The 20,869-nt window shown below is 45.0% G+C and overlaps 1 protein-coding gene across 1 annotated transcript in view; it reads right to left on the bottom strand.

Moving 5' to 3' along the window:
* BCL2 (BCL2 apoptosis regulator) overlaps positions 1-20,869 on the bottom strand; it is a 96,521-nt gene extending 75,652 nt beyond the window's left edge. The window contains exon 1 of the mRNA XM_058806703.1: positions 19,312-20,869. Within this exon, the coding sequence (XP_058662686.1) occupies positions 19,312-19,896 (585 nt within the window). The 5' untranslated portion in view covers positions 19,897-20,869. The remainder of the gene's footprint in view (positions 1-19,311) is intronic.

Here is a 20,869-nt window from a genome sequence, read left to right as displayed (position 1 = left end):
TGACCTACTCAGTTATGAACTCCAGCATTTCTGATCTGTAGCAAGTAGGACACCACCCGGGGTGAAAAAAGATGGCTTCGAATCTGACTCAAATTGTACCAAGGTCAAGTGAGAGCCTGCTAGGACTGGGATGATGCCCACAAGGACTGCAGGTCTTCTGAGACAAGAGCACAAGTGCATAAGAGTGCAGAGGCAATAGCAGGAGAACAATAACCATTGGCCTTTCGATGAAAACAAGCAGCTGTTGGGTGTTAGGACAAGCTGCTAAATAACACTGTTTACCGCCAGTGAGTAAGCACTTTCAGGGCATGCATGGTAGAGAAGTGTCATAGTATCATAGTGGCAACATGCACAGTTTTGAAACATGCGACATCTTTGATGCAGCAGGAGAAACCAAGGTTGTGATATACTCAAAAACCAGTTAGGCTCAGAGCTCAGGGCCCAGGCTGAGCCCAGCTGACAATACCACCTCCACACAAAGGCCAGTGTGCAAGGAGCTCCCAAAATGCCACAAGACAAGAAGTCTTAACGGGTCCTTGCAAAACCTGGGAAGTGTGCTATCCATTCTTCAGCACCATCTGCTGGTACCGTGCCTGGCATCGAACGGGTTATCTGCCTGCAGGCCACAGCTGGCGCCCACTTGCCCATTCCTCCAAGACAACCATGGACCCCACTAGGTCCAGGGTCCCTCTGGCACTAACAACAAGGTGGATATATCCCAATGACACTGCTGGAACTTACCAAACTCCTTCCCAGGCTGAGACATCTAAAGCTTAGACTTGAACCATCTTATGTGATACCAGGGGCCTGGATAAAGGCTGTTCTGGCTCAAGAAATGACATGATGTATTCCCATGATCAAGGAGTTCCTGACTATACGTGTGACACTGACCTATAAATATCCTTGGCTCTGCTGACCAGAGTGCTATTTGACAAGTGCTATCTCTCTTCCCTTCACACCTTTATCACCTTTTGGCCTTCTGTCACATCTAAGTGGCATAATCACACTGGAGTGACTTGGATGCCACCGCTTGACTCATTCTAGAGTGGCTTCAGCAAGACAAGAGTCCAAGTACAAGGCACAGCAGCATCCCCAAGGAGGGTGCCCATGCTAATCACATGCAAACAGACTGGACTTGCATGGAGGAATTGCAGACCACCCCAGCTGAGCCTCTCCTGATTGGAAAGGTTTGTGTCTCACCATGCAAGCTCTGAGCAGCACTCAGGAAAACAGCCCCCAGCAAATACTGCAAGTGCGGGTCACAGCTGGTTAGGCTGCTTCTAGAAAGCAAAGCAGCTAAAGGAAATATTCCCATTAATAGAAAGAGGCTTTCTGGGGCCACATGGACAGTTCTGGAGACCAGAAAGCCTGTGCATTGTACAGGCTCTCATCTCCGCTTCAGTGTCCCCATGCTCTGCTGTTTCATTGCTTTAGCTAATGTTGGGAAAGTGCTGACAGGGATTTCAAAGGGAAGTTTCTGGTCTAAACACATTGTTGAATCCAGGCCCTTGGTAGTTGTTTTGTTGCACAAGAGAAAGGAGGGAAAACATTGAATAAAAAACCCACTGCAAGCACTTTCCCAGGGCATGGGCGCAGTCACGGTCAGGGCTGTGCCCTTTCCACCCCAGGCACCAACTCCTGCACAGCACCCCGACACCCCTGCTGCACCCTGCCCAGCACCCAGCTCCTAGAGGGGACACTTCCCAGCAATGGTTACTGCGGCACTTGGTAGAGCACAGTCTGAAGAGAGGATGAAAACTACCGCTGGCAAAAATAATTCCAATTGGGATTTTTCAGCCTGTTTCGGGAAGACACAAAACATGTAAAGACCAAAAGAAAAGAATCATCTTTCTTATCTTACTGCCTAAGAAAGCACCTTTGAAGAACTAGAACAAACAAAGTTTATCCACAAGGGGAATAAAGGAGGACTCAAATAAAGATGATAACTGCTGACATTCTACTTTAAGCCACGTTTTTAGATCTGAACATGGAGTTTAAATATACCATACATAATTCTAGGAGAAGTAAATTTCAACCTCTGTTATCCATGTTTTTTTCCTGTTTGGTTCAGTCATTTAAAGGAACAACTTTCCCCTTGAACTCTAATAATTTTTGAATGAATTATTAAACAGCCTGACTTTACAAGCAGATTTCCTTTTATATACAACAGCGCACAAATAAAAGAGGAAACTGATTAAACAGGGAACATGACAGTATTCACTTGACAGCATACTTTGTAAAAACCAAATTGGGCATATGTGGTGCATGTGTGCACAACTGCCGGCAAGGAGGGGTGGTTTCTTTTTCCAGTCTTCCTTCTCATTTAGAATAACTGTGTGCTGTTCTGGCACTTTTAATTTTAACATTATGATCCAGCTAATTATGATAATTTTTAAAGTGGGCAGTGCCTCTCTGAAGAGATAAAATATTTTAGCTGGCAATTATATTTATTTCTATAGATTTACTTTTAACTAATGGAGCTTAAGTTGCATTCCTGAATGGCTTCCATTTTATCTAAAAAAAACACTATAACAGAATATACAACTTATTCCTTCCCTTTGCAAACAGATTCCATATATTATATCCATAATAAAAACCAAGAGGTGCTGCCAGCTCTCTTTTGAAAACTTGTGGCAATAGGAAGTCTATGTTCTGCAACTCCATGTACTTACTCTTGACTGATAAAAGACTCTTTTTGAAGTCAATCATAAGAGTGCAGTACCTTGAAGGGACTAAAAGGGAGTAAAATATCTAAATGTGACTAATTTTTGTGTGAAAGCAACCACTCTTATAACAGCAAGGACATAGCATAAATGGGAAGAGTTTTCCCCTATCTCCCCACCTTAAAGCAAAGCTGCTCTCAGAGTGGGTGGGCACATGGGACCAACCACGGTTTCATGTCTGCCTACACTGAGGCTCCTCATTGATGGCCAAGGAGCCACAACCATCCACCCCCCTGTACTCTTCATTTGGCATTTCTCACCTCTATTACCTTTGCTACAAAGACTTTGCCTTCCAAGAACAATTCAATCTAAAATACAATAGGCAGAGTTCCCTTAGCTCTGCGCTTCCTCTGTAACACATTTTATTTTCATATCCTTTCTGTCCATTTCTGCAGAGGGCATACGCATCCAGTACCTTACATGTTCGTCTGTATCAGATACTTTTAGCTTCTCACATGACTTCCATTAAAAAGAAAAGAGTTTTAAAAAAAGATTTATGAGCAGCATGAACATACCAGCCAGCTTGCTTTCAGAAAATTACAAATCTATGCCAGAACATGATGACAGGATGATTTTGAATGAAAATAACACCAGCATAATCCAAGCCTGGGAAATCATTCCTCTGAAACTATGTTCACAAAACCCCAAGGCTGATGTTTTTTGGGTGCAAATTGGACTGTGAATCTCAAGCTACATGGCTACTCAGAGTAACCTTGGTTACCTCTGTAAAACTCTGCTGCTCCCAGAGGAGCAGCACGAGTGTGCCCAGCCCCAAGTGCCAGCTGAGGCTCACTGGGAGCAGCGCCGTGATGCCAATGCCTCGCCCTGAGCCCCAGCACCGGGGTGAGCTGTGCCCACAGCGAGGAGGGGACCTGCTGCCAGGCCCTACACCCGACACTGGGCAGCCAGGTCACATTCCCTGCCACGGCACGGAGCACGGGACACGGATCCTCTCCGCGTGCGAGCCTGAAACCGTGGCTGACGCGGATGTCCAAGGACTGCCTGCCAAGATACTGACTGCTGCACTGGGCCCTGGGGTCATACATCAAATGTTCACATGCACTGACAGATGTTTATGTTGGTCATCCTGATTTAACTCCCATTACATCATTTACCAAGCTACTGATGTTATCATAAACGATTAAACAAGTTGCCGGCAAAGGCGACTCAAATACAAAGCTGATTCCCTCATGGTATGAGGGCATTACCACTCCAGACTGTGTCTTGCTCTTATATCAAATTGAATCAAACTTCACAGATTCTTTAATTAATTCAAATTCTGTATGGAAAAGTGCTCTTTTTTTCCAGAAGACTGATTTCATTCATAATTTGACCATCACAGGATGAATGAAAGGAATTAAAAGGTAAAGGGGGGGAGGGGGTCAGACTTGGAATCACAAATTATTAGTGTAAAACTAAAACCAGTTTTGTACTTTAATTAAGGAGCTGCTCGGGCTGGGATTCATTTAAACTACCTTAGTTCTTCAAAGTCTGCTGCATTATTTAGTGCTTCCAGTCACTTCTGGTTTGTGTCTGGACTATTTTAACATACTGAAAATAACTGAAAGTTCTGAGGGAGCAAAATTAATAAGCAGAGGAAGTCCTGAATCTAGTGTGTACAACATGCTTGCTGCCTGCCACTGAAATACAGCATTATCAAATACAAGGGGTTAAATTTAAACTCTGACCACCTCCCTGCTTGCTTGGTTGTCATTAAGTGTGGGGAGGGAATAGGAAACACTTCACACATCTTGTTTTCCACTTCTAATATATTTTTGAGTTTTCTAGTGCAAGCTTTGCTTGGATGTGTAATCACTGTGGAATGGCTACTATACTCTTGCTTCACTGCATAATACTTTCCCTTCCTCCTTCTGTAGGATTCCTCATGAAAATAGGCACTTTGTGTTTTTGGCCCTAAGGACAGAACATAATGTACTGTCTCTAGGAAAAAATTAAAAAAAGAAAAAAAATCATTAAAACATTTTCCACTACTTAAAAAAACCTCGACACATGAAGTACTACTGAATTTCATGTTACACACATGACCTCATAGATAGATGTGTGCATCCACACACACAAATGCATCCAATTTTCAATTTAGCTATTTATAGAACTCTATAATTTTTCCTGGCTCAAGTTTTAGTAAGTCTTCCCCGATGGGGTTCAGTTCACATGGTTTCACAGACCTTCATTTTGCTTCAAGTTCATATCCATGGAATGCCCCTCCCCAATCCTGCCTCCTCCTAGAGCCCCATTTAATGTTTTGCTGATTAAATTGGCCCTTGGTTTTACTGAAATCATCACAAAAACCAGCAGGTTTTTTATTTCCTAAGGAGCTCTGTGTGTCTTGACAATTTTTCTTGCAATCTCCTAACAGCAAAGCTCAGAGATCCAGTTGCTTCTGTTCACAACCACTCCTTTCTTGCTGATGAAACATGCAAAGCACACCTAGGAGGTCTTGGCAGAGAGGCACATAAAGGTCTTCCAGCCATGCTGCTGCTCCCTTAAGTAGGAATGATGGAGATTTGGGGAGTGTTTGAGAATCATGGAGCCTTTGTCCAAGCTGGCAGCAGGGCAGAAGTTCTGGAAGAGAGGCATTTATACGATGATGCTCCACTTTGCTTGCTCCACTTTCAGCGAGATGGGAAAAAAGAATGAAGTGTTCAGAGACCTCAAGGCAGGAGAACCTTTTCTTCCCGTCTTCAGTCCCCTCATACTTGAAAAAACTGTCCTGTCTACAGGGTAAGGATGCCCCTAGCTGATTTAGGATAGATGGATCTGATGGTACTTCCATCTCTTCCCATTCTCCATCCTCTTTCCAGCTTGCCAGGTGGGAAATCAAGGCTGAACTCCACTGCAGCCCAGCAGCTGTGTGAATGCTCACTGAGAGCTAAATGCCCATTTATGTAACTTCCAGCTAAGCTCTGCTTTCTTTTGGTAAGAAAAGCCATCCTGCCATGTTAAGGTGCAGTGCTGGAATGCACAACAGCGACAGGAGGAAATTGCTCCCTCTCCCACTCCCCAAAGCTCAGCTTACTTGGGCCAGGGGCATACAGTCTGCATAAAGGACAGAGAGGCAGTGCTCAGAAAGTAAAAAGTCATTAAATTGAAAACCCATGAGGCAGATAACAGCTTGCTGCCAGACTTCTCAAAATTTAAGTGTTGATTGTTCAGAATTTATGTCTAGATTTTTCTTAAGAATGCAATTTCCTGGCACATGGTACAAGTCACTCTAGACCTGCATGTCAGCACAGCAGGCATCCTGTTGCAAAGGTTATTATGGAACTATTGAATGTTTTCATGCCAAATTTGTCCAAATTAAGCCGAGGGGAATGGAAATACTTTCCCTGGATAGGTGGTGGTTGCATTAGGTGGGTTTGTTTATAAGGAGAATAAAAGTTACAGCTAAATATAAAAGCAGATATATCATAATATTGTCTCAGAACTTGAATAACATGTCATTCAGCCTGTGTGCTGTGGAAAGAACATGAAGGTCAAGTCTAAAATAAGATCAGTGACTGTTTGACAATAGAAACATGTAGGAGGTAGAGCAGGAGAATTTTCCACATTTTTTTCAAATGGCATTTTTCTTTCAAAAACTATCCCTCTCTACCTTGCAATGAGCCTGATGCAAAAAAACTGTTGAACTTCATGCAAAACATACAGCTGAATTCAGTGTGTTTTTGATCAGCCCCCTGGCAAACCTGTATTAGTAATTTGTGCCAACTGTTTACTTTTTTGCATTATGCTTAGTTGGGAAAATGAAAGAAAGCTGCTCTGTCGCATTTGTGTTTTTAAAGAGTTTCACTTTCTGCTTGAGCCCTCTCATTCTGCTTCCCTGGAAGTCAGAGACTTCAGAGAGTCTATTGCTACCTTTTAAAGGTAAGCACATCTGAATTCCCAGCAGTGGGGAGCACACAGAATCCTTGCCAAAGTCAAAAAGAGAGAGAAGGGGGGAAAAAAAGCCCAGCCAAACTACTACTTGGAAGTATTTTATAAAATATAATGCATTCCTTTTTTATTTTGTTCATCCACCAAAACCTAGGGTGAAGACATGGTGTCAAGGTCTTGCCATTTGCCAAAGTGCAATGGAGCTGGGGATTTCAGCCTCTGCCCTGCAGCAGGCACAACCATCCTTCAGCAAGTCTTGCAGGAGAAAAGGAACTTGCAATCCCAGTCGTGACAGACATCCAAGTCCCCCTACTTTTACTTCAGTCAGTGATGTCAGACATACTTTTCATTTGTCCCCTACATTCACTTTCAAATACAGTTACAACCACTTCCCTGTAAAATTTGTTACAAAAGGAGCCTTGCAAATGCCCTAATTCCCCTGCAAACAGTTCCAATGGCAAAATCCCATGACTTTAAAGCAAAGGCAAGAGACAGAGCCCAGCTCAAGGCTAAGGCCTGAAGGCAGCTGCCCTTCCTTTCCCTCTGAGCTGTGGTACACAGTCCATGTAGTTTCCAAAGCCAATGCTGAAAGATTAATTGCCAAGTTGTTTCTCCAGAGGAGGACTCTCAGGGTTCCTGGGAGGAAGGGCCTGGCAGAGGAAGGAAATGTGGGGGTAGAGCATCCTCTCCTAAGCTCCCCCAACCTGTCCCTGTCCTCTGGAGACTGCACCAAAGCTCAGGGGTGCAGGGTCCCTGTGCAGGGGAGGACTTGTCCCCTCTGAGGAACCCTCAGTGAGGCTGCAGGAGAGCTGGAGGAAGGAGCCAGTGCCTTGTGGCACACCAGCCATACTGGGGGTCAGAAGAAGGCACAGGCTGGCCAGAGCCCACTGCAGGGACAGGTCCTGCTTAGGTTTGTGCTCAACAGCCCCCTTCCGCTTGACCTCCAAACCCTGGGGCAGACACGGCCAAAATTAGTGTCACACTGAGGGCTGGCACACGGTGACTTAGACCCTAATGATCCCACTGGGAATGCAGTATTGTTCTGGCCCTATTAACAATAATTTGCATGTTGTCTAATGGCCCTGGGAGGAAAAAAATAAAAATAAAAAGGGTGGCAGGCCCTGAGGGAAGAGAAGAGGAAATGAGGAAACGGGACTGCTGCCATTTTCTTCTGAGACCTGGCAAAGTAAGAAGGCTGACTTTCTTAAGGAGCCAGAGGTAAAACCATTCATTGCAAAATTATTTAATCTCTAACTTAATCATTCAGCCTTCATTGCTTCAAGGTAGGGTTTTGAGAACCCAAGCCATTTAACTCCTCTGAAGAGCTCCTGTCAAACCAGCCTGATGGGGACCTTGATCATAGGAAACTGATTTTAGCGGGACTCTGGGTCCCTCCCAAGGCACTGGTGACAGTGATTTTTTCAGGATGAGGAGGTGCTCTCAGCAGAAAGGTCTGAAGTACAGAGCCAAGGGACATCTGCACACAGTGCTTCCCCATGGAACTTGGAACCTTACAAATAAAGAGCAGTCAGGAACACTGAGCTGCCACAGTTCCAGTCATTATTTCCTTTTGTTAAGAGGAGTTTCTTTAGGGATCAAAGTCTCCTGAAAACCAAACAAGCTGCCTGTCCATCCCTTCCAAAGAACAGGTAGTTTATTCCAGCTGTCAGCAACTGCAAACCAAACAGCTCCTCTCCCACTGTCAGTTTTTGCTCTAGGCCAGTTATTAAAGTTAAACAGTTGCGTTTGCAAGAATGATGTATTGTGTCTGCAGGGGGGAAGAGAAGGGAGTAGAGAGACAGGGGGAAAAAAAAAGCAAGCAAGTTTTCTAAAACAAACCCTAGGCCAGTTTGCATAGTCTAACAGTATGCCAGTGCTGCTTCTTCCTTCAGCCTATTGAACTCCCACGGAAGTCCCAGCCTGAAGGATGTACTACCATGTCACAAGCATCCTTCTCACTGTGTTGGGGAAAAGAATTGGTTTTTTAAACAAAACAGGAAAAAAACAGTTGCGTGTAAAATAAATATACTATTCCCTTGTGAAAGAATCCACTTCAATAGGTATGAAAAAAGGTACAGGTTTCCCCACAACCTGTGCCACCCAGACTGAGAGCAGAGTGGAAAGGCTCCTTCTCACGCTCCTAGAGCACCAGGGAGGCTCCCCAGCTTGCCCCTGGGGCTGAGGAACAGCTTCACTGGCCAAGCTGAGCAGGACCAATTTCTAGAGTTGTGGTCCTGGGGGCACTACTACCCCTGTTCTGCACAGGCACAGTCAGAAGGATGTGTGTGGCATCCTGGGCTCCCCTCACAGTGAGGATGCCTGGGGAGGCTGAAGAGCACTCTCAAGGAAAAGGCAGAGGCAGCCTTGCTCCAGTTTTCCACCACTGCACTGCTGAGCCCAACCACCCACTGTAGCCACGGCTCTGCACAAGACCTCACTGATCCCTTTCTGGGTCTGCCCACATGCTCACTGCTGTGCGAGGCTAGACACCACCGGTTCTAGCACCCATACTGAACAAAAATTGCTATTGACTCCAAACAGGCAAGGATTCCACACATTCAATCCAGAGCCAAATACATGGATTTTCTACTGCAGGGACTTTTTTTCAGACAGCCATGAGCTACTGCAGAAGCCTGAACAGACTCCAGGCTGGCTCATTTACTTGCAGCCTTGATTGCCACCTGACATTTCAAGAGATTGGTTTATTTTGTCCCTTGTCAGGGCGCCCTGATGAGGCACTCCAGCCCCGTGAGGAGCAAAGCCTTTCCCTCAGCCAAGCTCCACAGCAGTGCTGCTAATTACTGCAGATCTGGAAAACAGAGAAAGGAACAGGTCTAGCTGGAATCTGGAAATAACACAGGCATTAGGATTCCTTCTCAGTTATATCTGGGACCTTGCACATCCAGCAGCAGACAGAGGATTAGATATTTGGAGAGTGTGATTTAATGTGATGTGCCAGATCAGTTCAGGAGAGGGGCTTTGGATATGTCTGACTTGAGCAAAAGATTTGCAGACACTTGGAGCACAATGTAGAATTTGCTTCAGTTATGAACCAGGGAGTCATTACTACAGTTTTTTTAGTGTCTCTTTTTTTACTTAAGCTGTGAGTTCATTCTTGAGAATGAAACCTCAACAGGGTTTATCTATCTACAGCACTGACCACCTTATTGTGCTAATGGAAATGCCAACTCATTTACTAGAGTATTTATCTTTGATTTATTTCTTTTTTTCTCTAATAAAAATAAGATATTAGAAATAGGATCCTCTACTACATCTTATAACAAGTCTGAACATGTGAAGAATATTCTTAAGAAAGGAGCTCATTCTATTAGCGAAAAGCCTGCAATAATTACTCCATCATGAAAACAGGCTACAGGACTGTCCCATAGATTTCACTGGCCTGCTGTCTGTGGTCTTATTTCATCTTTCTAGTGATTCATGCAAGTCTCTCCAAGGCACATTACAAAAATTTTGTCTCCTAAGCCTCAGTTCAGCAAGATATTTAAGAGTAACTTCAAGCTCATGATTATGCCAAAAGGTTTGATTACTACTCACTTTAAAAAAAATTATTTTAAATTGCTTTTGTTGCTTGCATCTGAACATTTAATGAATCTTGTGAATGGAAACACAAGAATGCAAGTGTATAAAGATACCTCCTACAGCTGCATATGATATACCTATGCTACTCCTGAAGTGCCACAGACAGGAGTGACAGCTTTTTCATACAGTGGAAATAGAAAAGGAAAGACGAATTCCTTCTTGAAACACCAAATGAACTGTGCTGGTACTTAAAGGACAATACAAATACTATCACTTGCCATTTCTCACTGTTCACCCTTCCCCTACATAAAAACTAGAAATCAACACCTGAAACCCATCTTTTTAATCTGCTTCCATCACAAGGATTGCCAAACATCCAAACAGGGGAACTGAAAAAGTTTAAGCCTAATTTCCATTTAACTTTTTTTTCCTTCTTTTATCTCCTCTCCACTCAAATCTCACCCAAGATACAATCTGACTCATTTTGCTCTTTCCCAGGCTAGCAAGATCCAGCAATGACAAAATGTAATGCTACAGATTTGAGCTTTATTCTAAACTCCAAATTACTAAACTGGACATTTTGCTCAAAATTGTACCTTGTATCACTCTTTTTTTTTTTTTAATTATAGATCATCAGCTCAGTTCATGATAGCATGGTGGGCAACAACAAATTTCCCATACCTTGTGTGCTGTATAGCAAGAATACCTACTTCATATATGGGTTAACTGAAAAAGAGAGATATTAGTGATTTGCCCCATTTCCTATCGTGTACTCAGTACTAGAGCAAGAAGAGGAAGTTAAGTTTTGACTCTTAGTTACTTTCTCAAACTGTGTGATGGCCTCTTTCAGTCACTATGCGGGGTAAAATGAGGCCTTTCCTTTTTTATTGTACCTGGCCCACATTCTTAAATTACTCACAAAATTGTCCTGAAACCCACTGAGCTGCCTTTTCAATCAACAAAGCAGAATCATTCTTTTCATGCTTCCTAAATAAAATAGCAATAAAATTATGTATGCACTGAAGGATGCAGACTATTTCTTTCAAAATCATAGAATCACAGAATCATTTATGTTGGAAAAGACCTCTAAGATCATCGAGTCAAACCACAGTCAAATCCAGCACCTGGTTCTTTTTGCAGAACTTCGATGACAAATACAAGGAGGACTGGCTTGCAACTTTAAATGAGAAATGGCAATGCACAACAGAACCCCAGTTTCAGCACACACACATAAATTCTAAGATGTAGGTGCAGAAACACATCAAGTGCATTTGAAATTACCTTAACAAAACACATGCAGGAGTAAGTTTTCCCTGGATGGATGAGCCAGCAGCACATCCATCCCAGTATCCCCAGTCACCAACCAACACCAGGGGGAGAAGTAATGGAGTTGATAATTTTGAAATAGCATTACCTGGAGAAAGCTCTACACTCAGCACCTGGTGATCTGATTTCAGCAGCTGATGTTACATTTACCCCAAGCTGTATGACTGCCCTTTCAAGCAATTTCACTCAAACAGCAGTACAGATGTTTTCCTTACTCTTATAAATACATACCTAAACCTTTCCTGGATGCAACTCAGTACTTTCACTCACAGCTTTCCCATGAAAACAACTTCCAAAGGTTAATCATGTGTTGCAGAAAAGGCTGGTTCTCTCTATTAGCTGAAAACCTGTGGCTTTTTCATTTGATCTTATTTTTCTTGCCCTATATACAAAGTAAACACAACTACAATTGTCCAATTAAGTGCCTCTTCCTGTTCCTATTGAAGTCAATGGCAACACTTTCTAACATCAGATTTGTTTTCTTACTCATTAACTGTAAAATCCAGAAACTGGCAAGGAACTTTCCAGCAAGGGGGAATTTTGCAAAGTCTATCAATATACAATAATTATGACAGCAAACTAACATTAAGATAAAATAACAGAAAATAAATTCCAGACTTTCAGATGCATTTGGAAAAGTTATCTGGTTTCATAGTCTTTTGGGAGCCAAAAGGAAAAAAATAAAAGCCATCAGATTGTTAATGAGACTGAAAGCCAGAGTAAAATAAAAATCCCTCAAATCTGTCATCAGCATTCATGTTTGCCAAGGCCTGGATGTTATCCTGCTGGGGAAGAGAAGATTTATAGCATAGCACACCTTCATCCATCCTATTATTATATATGAAATGGAAAATAAAACAGGTCGGTACTGCCCTTAGAAATAATCAGTATTTTGCTGCCACTGAATAACAAATGTTGTTATTATTATTACTAAATCAGCAGGAGGGCAGCCACGAGGTGCTCATAAATAAATTATTTTTAAAAAACCAACAAACCAAACAGGGCTGGGCTCCACCCTCCAAAGGGTGTGAAGGAAAATAAAACAAGGATGGAGGTGGGCAGGGCAAGGCCAGAGCTGGCACACATAGTTCCCGAGGGCCGGGAGGCAGCGCCCAGCACCCTGCCCAGCACCCAGTGCCCAGTGGCAGCAGCAGGGATGGAAGGGGCAGCCAGGAAGCTGAGGACTGCTGCTCCACCTTGAAGCAGAAAGTAAAAACAGGCAGAGAACCAGAACGTCTCACCATAACCCTGATCACCAAAAGGGATGGAAATTAATCAGGCAAGAAGCAAAAATCCTCTTTGCTAACAGGATAGTCATCATTCAATCAGATCTTTTACACTGTTGTTTAGCTCCATGACTGCCCAGGCTGCTGACCCAGTTTGGGGCTACCCAGACCTCAGGTCAGAAGCCAGTGGCCGCTGCCTTGCCAGAGCCCTGGGGCAGGACCATGGTGATAAAAGGCTTTGGGCAGGACCATGGTGATAAAAGGCTTTGGGCTGGTTCAGCGAGGGGGCTGCAGAGCAAGGTGGGAGACAAGGACACAGCACAACTGCTGGCATCCTGCCCCAGCAAGCAGAGAGCCACCACTTCAGCTAGCCTTGGCCCAAGCCCCAGCCCGGCACTCCTTGGTGGTGATGGCAGAGCCTGGCTGGATTTCTGTGCACCAGGCACAAACCACCACACGAGACCAAAACCACAGCAGAGGTTTCAGAGCGACACATGAGCGCCACTCCCGTTTCTGCATCCACCTCTCCACCATGCCAGGCCCAACCTGCTGAGAGATGACCCTCTCTCTCTCATCAAGGACACCTGTATTGAGCACCAGGGCTCCATGTTTGCTGGCCACGCAGTACAAAGCTCCCATGCTGCCTTAGGAAGCCCAGGCCCTGGGATCTGGCCGCTGGGAAAATGCTTCTGCTCCACATGCAATTTCACACATCACTGCATAGGTCTTGTGATTCTCCCGCTAGAGCCGTGCTTTGCCATCGGAGGAGCCCTTGTGCCTCGGCAGAAAAATTCAACTGGATTTTCTCCATGGATTACCGACTCTGAATTTCAAGCTACATACTCAAAAAACTAAGCTCCTTACTGTCCAGCAGAGCGAACACAGCAGCTTGGGAGATGCCTGTGTTAGTGCAGACACCGAATAAACTTATTTCTTGATATTGAAAGTAAAGTAAAACTTTTTAATAGGATTGCTGTTTGAACTTTATAGTTATTTGCAAGATCAAGGCAAATGACATCATCTCCAGAAGTGAGACCCCTGGTTCTGAAATTTTAAAGGTCACAGTCAATACATTTTCTTTGTTTTTTTAGAAAAAAAACAGCCTTCTGACAAAATATGCAGCCCACTGTTTTTGCAAGTTACAGAGAAAGCCATTATAAATGAAAGGGACTAGAGAACCACAATCGTTTTCTCTTTCTGCCCTAGCTCTTCTCCTTGCTTCGGCACAGATCCTCCGCAGAACTAATTTCTTTCTCTTCAGCAACAGCAAAAAGAAAAATATTTTGATAATATTTTGAGAATTTGATTATAAACCCACAAAGCCACAAAAACTGGCAAAGGACCTAGAAGGTGCAACACTTGAAACTGCCAATTCACTTATCTAAGTGAGTGGATTTCAGATAGTTTCCTTTACCAGTCAAACAGTGACTTGGGGTTAGCCCCACTGGGGATTCAGTCGTTACAAGGCCGCGCGTCGCCGCTGAAGAAAGCCAAAGCTCCTCTGCTCCATGCTCTCCTTGGCAAAGCACCTGGCATCCCTCTGCAAGCCAGGTGAAGTCCTGTGCTGAAAGAGCAAGAGGCTTTTGCTTGGGACTTGCACAAGCAGCAGTGTGCTGTGCAGGAGGGTGCCTGGCAGAGCAGCCCAAATCCAGAGCCCAGAAGGGATGGGATTGTGGCCAGTGCCCCATGCATGAGGGCACTGGAAGGGCCCTGTGCCACACTGATCCATGATCTCTAGCTCTGTCCTGGAGGCTGATGCCTCTGCCATCCCTCACCTTCATGACACAGCCATGGACCACTGCAGGGCACAGAGATCCTCCCAGCTTCCTTTCCAAGGTGTGCCACCAAGCAAAGAAATTTAATTATTTAATAGGCACAAAATAAAAGAGTAAAAAGAGTAATAAATCATCAGAGATTAGGACAGTCAGCTCAGGAGAAGAGAAAGTTGGGGGCTTGTTGCTCATCTAAGAAGCATTTATTCATTTGGCTGTGGACAGCCACCTGAGAAAACACATCAGACTGCAGGAATTAGACACCCTAGTTCTTCCTCCTCCACCAAATGAAATCTCACCCCTGCAGAATTAGAACGAGACCTGTTGCCAGAGGGGAAGACACCGCAGCAAAATCAGCAGCCACCTGGAAGGTAAACCTCCAGAGATGTCAGAGATGTGATGCCCCACGGCCAGGCTGGAGAAAGAAAGTCTCATTGCCAAAGCTCAGGAAAGGCCTAAACCAAGGAGCTGCCAGGAAAAGTGGGGACTTCTCCTCAGATGCTTTTGCTGGTGAGGATGGCACCTAAGGGACAGCAGCTGGGCCAAAGGGTGTCTGCCAGCTTTAGGACATGGAGATTCTTGGGAATGGCGTCCCACACAGCCCCGAAGTCCCTTCCTTCTCTCAAGGCAGAACCAGCTCCTGACTAGCTCGGGTGAGGAACAGTGAGAAGCCAGGGACTTCCATCACCACTCTGGCTGGGCAGGCACTTGGAGGATGCAAGTGCTTATGTTCCATCTAAGGTCCTCTTCAGACATCTAAATCCTTCCCCGTATGTGGCCTTAACTCTCGAGCAGAATATAAAGAACCACAATAAAGGAACAGAATCACATGAAAGTACATGGCCATTGCATTCCTGGTTCAAATGTAAATACAGTAATTTAAAATAAAGTGTTCTTGGCTGAATCTTCTCTCTGGTTCTCTCACCTGGGCTTCTTCTCATACTTTATATCAAAATGTACATGTCTATGTAAATATGATGGTGCCTGTGTCTCCTTCTGTAGTGCTCATGCTTTGTTTTTTTCTTGAACAGCTTGGGGAGAAAGCCATATGCTGGACTAGAAGTGCCCAGAGCCAAGCATGGCTCCCACGTCTGTTAGGTTGTGTGCCCAAAGAGGGAACCCATCACTGCAAGACAAACACAGTTGTTTCTCCCACACCAACTGCATCCCTTCAGTGTTCCCCACGTCAACGTCAAAAAAAGTTGCCAAGTGCGACAGGCCACTGCCAAGCCAGTCCTTCTGTAGCTCTGGAAATTAAAATGAAGCCATTAAGTTTTTAATCAGAAAGCATATATTATACCAAGTACCACAAAATTGCAGAGATGAGCTAGTTCTCCTCTTTTTTTCTTTTTTAATACAATTAAGATGTTATCAGGCCAAAGTACAATATTGCGGTATCCTGGCCAAAGTGAAAATCTTTGAAAGCAGCATTTATTTGCCACCAGAACCACAAGCTAATAATGCAGATTACGTGCCGTCCCCATCTGTTGCTTTTTCTAAGTTTTGAACAAACCCATGAGGCCGTGTATTGTAAGGGCATTAACAGCCCCAGACACCATTATCAGCAATGTCTAGTGCCTAAAATTTATACTCCACCAGCTATATACCCCTCCCACCCTGCCCTTCGATATGCTTTCCTTCTTTGTTTCTCTTGTAATATAAAGAATTCACATCCTGAAAATACACTGCCAACTTATAGAATGGGTTCAGACCAAACAGACAAATAAGAAAAACACCTCAACCAAATTTCAGACCTGAGTGTAAGACACAGGCCCATTCATGAGACACAAGGCTCATGTTGCCCAAATTACCTGCTGTGTAAAACAGGCTCTCATGACTAACTGTGACACTCTCTTCTCTGGAACTGTGCAGCCTCTAATAAACTTACCACTCCACAAACTACCAGGGAGCCAAAATATAAAGGAAGAGAAGGCTACAGCAGCCAGGGCTTCTGCCTGTCGTAGCACCCTGCATGACAGGGAGATCTTGCAAGAGGCTGTCCTGAAGTCCTACCAAGCATGACCACATACAAAGTCACTCTGGAAGAGCCATTTATGAATAAGGTTCATACATGGGGAATGGTGCAAGAAGGAAGTTGAAGAGACCGAGTACATGTATTAAAGCATCCTTTTACACTGCCAGATCCTGAAATCTAGAAAAAGAAAAGAAAAAGAAAAGGAAAATCCACTGCCCCACGCCCTCCTTGATTTCTTCTGCCTGAAGAGAGGATCCCAAAAGCTGTGTTTGCAACTTCAGGTTAGTCTTTTGTTCTTTGTAACCAGCTATAAGGCTTTGCCTGTGTTTAATAATGCTAGGGCTCAAAGGTACCAGCCATATATCAGAGAGACAAGCAAAGCCACCTTCAGGTAGTATTTTGCAAATCTTCCATGTGTACATTACAAATAACAAGAGACAGTAAACAGCATCACGTGCATCCAAATTCTGGAGCTTTTGTTGACAGGAAACCTCAATAAACAATTAAATGGCTATTGATAAGAAAAATCCTTTCCTTTTGAAGGCAGTGATTGCTTACAGTCCAAGTTTCTTGTACTTCTAACTATCGAGCAACAGCTCCAGCACTCGCCTCCTCTGGCCAATCACGCCTGGTCACACCTGTCTTTTCACATTCTCGGTTTTATTCATTATTTATGTTTCTCTTTACACAATACACCCACAGGACAATACATCTCCAGCATGCTCACGATTTGATCCAAAGCTCACTGGAGTCAACAGAATGACTTCACTGGCTCTGGAGCGAACCGAGGGCCTCAGCTCCGCAGACGGGCTTCCAGCCTGAGGAGGGACTTACGCACAAGTAAGGCATCCCAGCCCAGAAGTGCAATTCCAAAATCCCTAACCCTTTAGCTGCTCGTCTCTGAACAAGCTAAGCTCTCCAAAACCCTGAACCATTCAGATTTTTTTTCCCTCCAGTTACCTGTTTTGTGAAAAAAGACCCCCACAGCACTAACAAACCCTCTGTAGTGATCCATGAACTAGGGGGTCAGGGGATAGACCTGCCTCTCCCAAGTGTGGTCCCAACAACCAAGTGCTGGAGCCATGCTGTATGTATGTGTGTATATACATAAGTGTGTGTCTGTGTATGTGTGCCTATTTGTATATAATACACAGACACACACACACACAGACACACACAGACACACACAGACACACACACACACACACACACACATTTTTTGCTCCCCCTTCTGGCCCCATGAATCTTGATTTTTTTTTTCTTCTTGATGGAAGCAGAGGAGAGCAGGAGAATAATCCTGCCTCCAGTGTGACTTGTAGGCAGGGATCAGCAGCACTCCTCTGGGAGGTGCGCAGTGTGGATTCCTGCTGAGAAAAGGGCCCCAAAGCATTGCTCCCTCTGTTATAGCAGCAGGAGATGTCCTCTGCATCCCTGGACACGAACCCCCTTTAGTCAGGCAGGTTCAGCAGCAGGGAAGGCGGGAAGGCAACACCTTCATTTTTTAACAGTGATGGTCAATGCAGGCAGCACATTATTTAGCCTAACACTGATTTACCAAGAGACCCAGTGCTAACAAACACCAAGCTTGAAAAACATGTTAACTGGGAAACATACATGTAATTTACATTTTTCTACACATACCTCTTAAAGGTGTGCTGTGTAATTGAGTCAGCTTTCTGTATTTCACAGGAGACCAAACCTGAAATTGCCAGTGTCCTACCTAGCTGACCTCCATTTCTAGGTGAGTTATGCCAGCTCTCAACACAGGTTTCTTCTTCAGTATAACTTTTGCCATTTCTCCCTCCAAAACAGTAATATCATAAGCTCTACACATACAACAACAGGTTTGGTTTGTGGGAGAGCAGCTGGGACCACATTTTGTTCCAGTACATCAACTAATAAAGGAAAAAAGGAAACAAATACTCTTCTAATTCAAGGCAGTTACTTATTCTGGAAAGAGAGGGAGAGAGGAAAAGGAAAAGCTTTTAACTGACTACAAGTGAAAAAGCTCTCCATTTTCCACAGTGGAAAGCTTCTCTTTCTAGTTGATGCTGAAGCCTGCCCCAGACAGAGGTGATCTCTACCCCAGAAACACAGCCACTCATCAGATCACAACAAATACTCACCTTCCAGAACAATCCCACAGACACGTCTCCCAGCACCTTTGTTTCATCTCAAGACAAAGGTTTTTCACTCTAGACTTATTTTATCCCATAAAACCCCACTCCAGTGACAACCTCAGCTGCAGACACTGTCACTGATGGCCACCTGCTTGCTGGCAACACCAGGATCCCATGTTTGCTGCACACCAGTCTGGTACATCACCCCTCACAGGTAGGGACACTGCAGGCACACACACACAGGTGGGCCCTGCTGTCCCGACACTGCCTGGGACATGCCAAAATGTGTGTGTGTGTGCCTCTTCTGCCTGGCAGCTGGATGGGCATCTATGCTGCCCCCTCCCACCCCACTGCACGACCCTGCCTTGGCTAGGAACCTGCCTTGGCTAGGAAGCTGCCTCCGTTCGGCCAGCAGGTGAGGGTGTACAGGAGAACTGGAGACCACAGAAAGTGGAGAGTGCTGATGAAGACAGAGCCTTGCTCACCCCTTTTGCTCACCCCTTTTGCTCACCCCTTTTGCTCACAAGCTGTAGTAGTTCTCCTCACCTCAAACCACTCCACCCTACCCTGCATGGAGGTGAAACCTGACAACTGGCAAAAGGCCTGCACTGCTTTGGCACATCTCACTGCAGACACCCCCTGGGCAAACCTTTTGCTGTCACGAGTGCGATGCCGGGCACTTCCCAGCCTGGGGTCCCACCAGCCACGGGAAAGGAACCGAGCAGTCGGGGCACTTACCCAGCCTCCGTTGTCCTGGATCCAGTTGTGCAGCTGCCGGTTCAGGTACTCGGTCATCCAGGCGGCGATGCTGTCCACGAGGTGAGACATCTCCCGGTTGACGCTCTCCACGCACATCACACCGCCAAACTCGAAGAAGGCCACAATCCTGCCCCAGTTAACCCCATCTCGGAAGAGCTCCTCCACGACTGCCACAAAGCGGCTCCTGGCCGTGAGGGGCGTCAGGTGCAGCTGGCCGGACATCTGGGCAAAGTCCCTCTGGTAGCGTCGGGAGAACTCGTCCCCTGCCTGGCGCAGGACGAGGTGCACGACCTGGGGTGCGGGGCGCAGCCCCTCGGCCGGGGGCGCGTGGCTAGCAGCAGCCGAGCCGGGGGGCTCGGGGTGCGGAGACACCGGCCCAGTGTGATCAGAGGAAGTCCCAGCAGCAGCAACCGCAGCAGCAGCAGAAGGAGCAGAGAGACCTGGAGGCAGGGATGCCCTGTCCTCGCTGGCAGGCCAGTCGTATCCCCTCTGAGAGAGTTTATAGTGGATGTACTTCAGCACTATCTCCCGGTTATCGTAGCCTCTTCTCCCCGGATGAGCCATAATTCCCACGAGGAAGCAGCAAGAGGAAGGGAGAGAGGAAGAAGAGGAGCAGGATGAACCCAAAAAAGTAAAGCAGCCAATAATAATAAAATTAATAACACCAAAAATTATAATCCAGTTATTGTATTGGACACGGTTTCATTCATGCTGGTGTGGGGGAGCTCTCGGGGTCTCGGAGGTACTTTTGTCTTCTCAGTGTTTCCTCCTTGGTTTGAGATGCACGGCATAAATAGGGATTAGAATGCTGTAAATACTTTACTTCCAGGTGCACATTTATTACTTATTATAAATTTACTTTAGGACCATTTCCTCCTCGGTGTTGAAATACATCTTAAAAAATATTATACCAACTCAAAATCAGGTGCATTTTCCCCTAGGTGCTGGACTACCACGGACACGAAGGAGCGGACGAACGCACACTGTAAAAACTGCAATTCAACACAATTTGCTAAAGCAGCCTTGGATGGACGTTAATCCAATGCACTTTATGCTAGAAACCTCAACATTAGGTTTTGGGTTTTTTTGTTACACAAACTAAATTTCCTCTGTAAAGTACTTACTTGGACTATAAATATGTTCCTCTGTCAAGTTTCCTCTAAAAGAAAAATAGCAACAATAAAATCCAAACATCACAAGTCTTCAGAAGCGTGAAGTTCTGGTTGCTTTGATGCTTCAAGTCAACAAGGGGATGGGAAAGGGGCAAAACAAAAAAATTTCTACGATTTCAAATGTTTTTTCCCAGACTCCTGTTTAACAGACATCTCCAAAGATGTGTCAAAGCTCAGAAAATCCCGCCTCGCAGACCGGGAAGGCGAACAACCCCAAAGAGACGGAAAATCCTGGAGACCAGATGAACCACATTTGAATCCAAGCTCTCGCAGAAGTGCTCTGTTTTTCCCTCCAGTGCAACGTACAGACATATGCATTTACGTAGTTTCATTCAGACACCGATCGCAGGAACCCGGTGCTTCCA

This window comes from Ammospiza caudacuta, chromosome 1, assembly GCF_027887145.1.
Source record: "Ammospiza caudacuta isolate bAmmCau1 chromosome 1, bAmmCau1.pri, whole genome shotgun sequence".
Taxonomy (NCBI): Eukaryota; Metazoa; Chordata; class Aves; order Passeriformes; family Passerellidae; genus Ammospiza; species Ammospiza caudacuta.
Note: the sequence above shows the minus strand (reverse complement) of the source record. Positions and strands in the feature narration are given on the sequence as shown.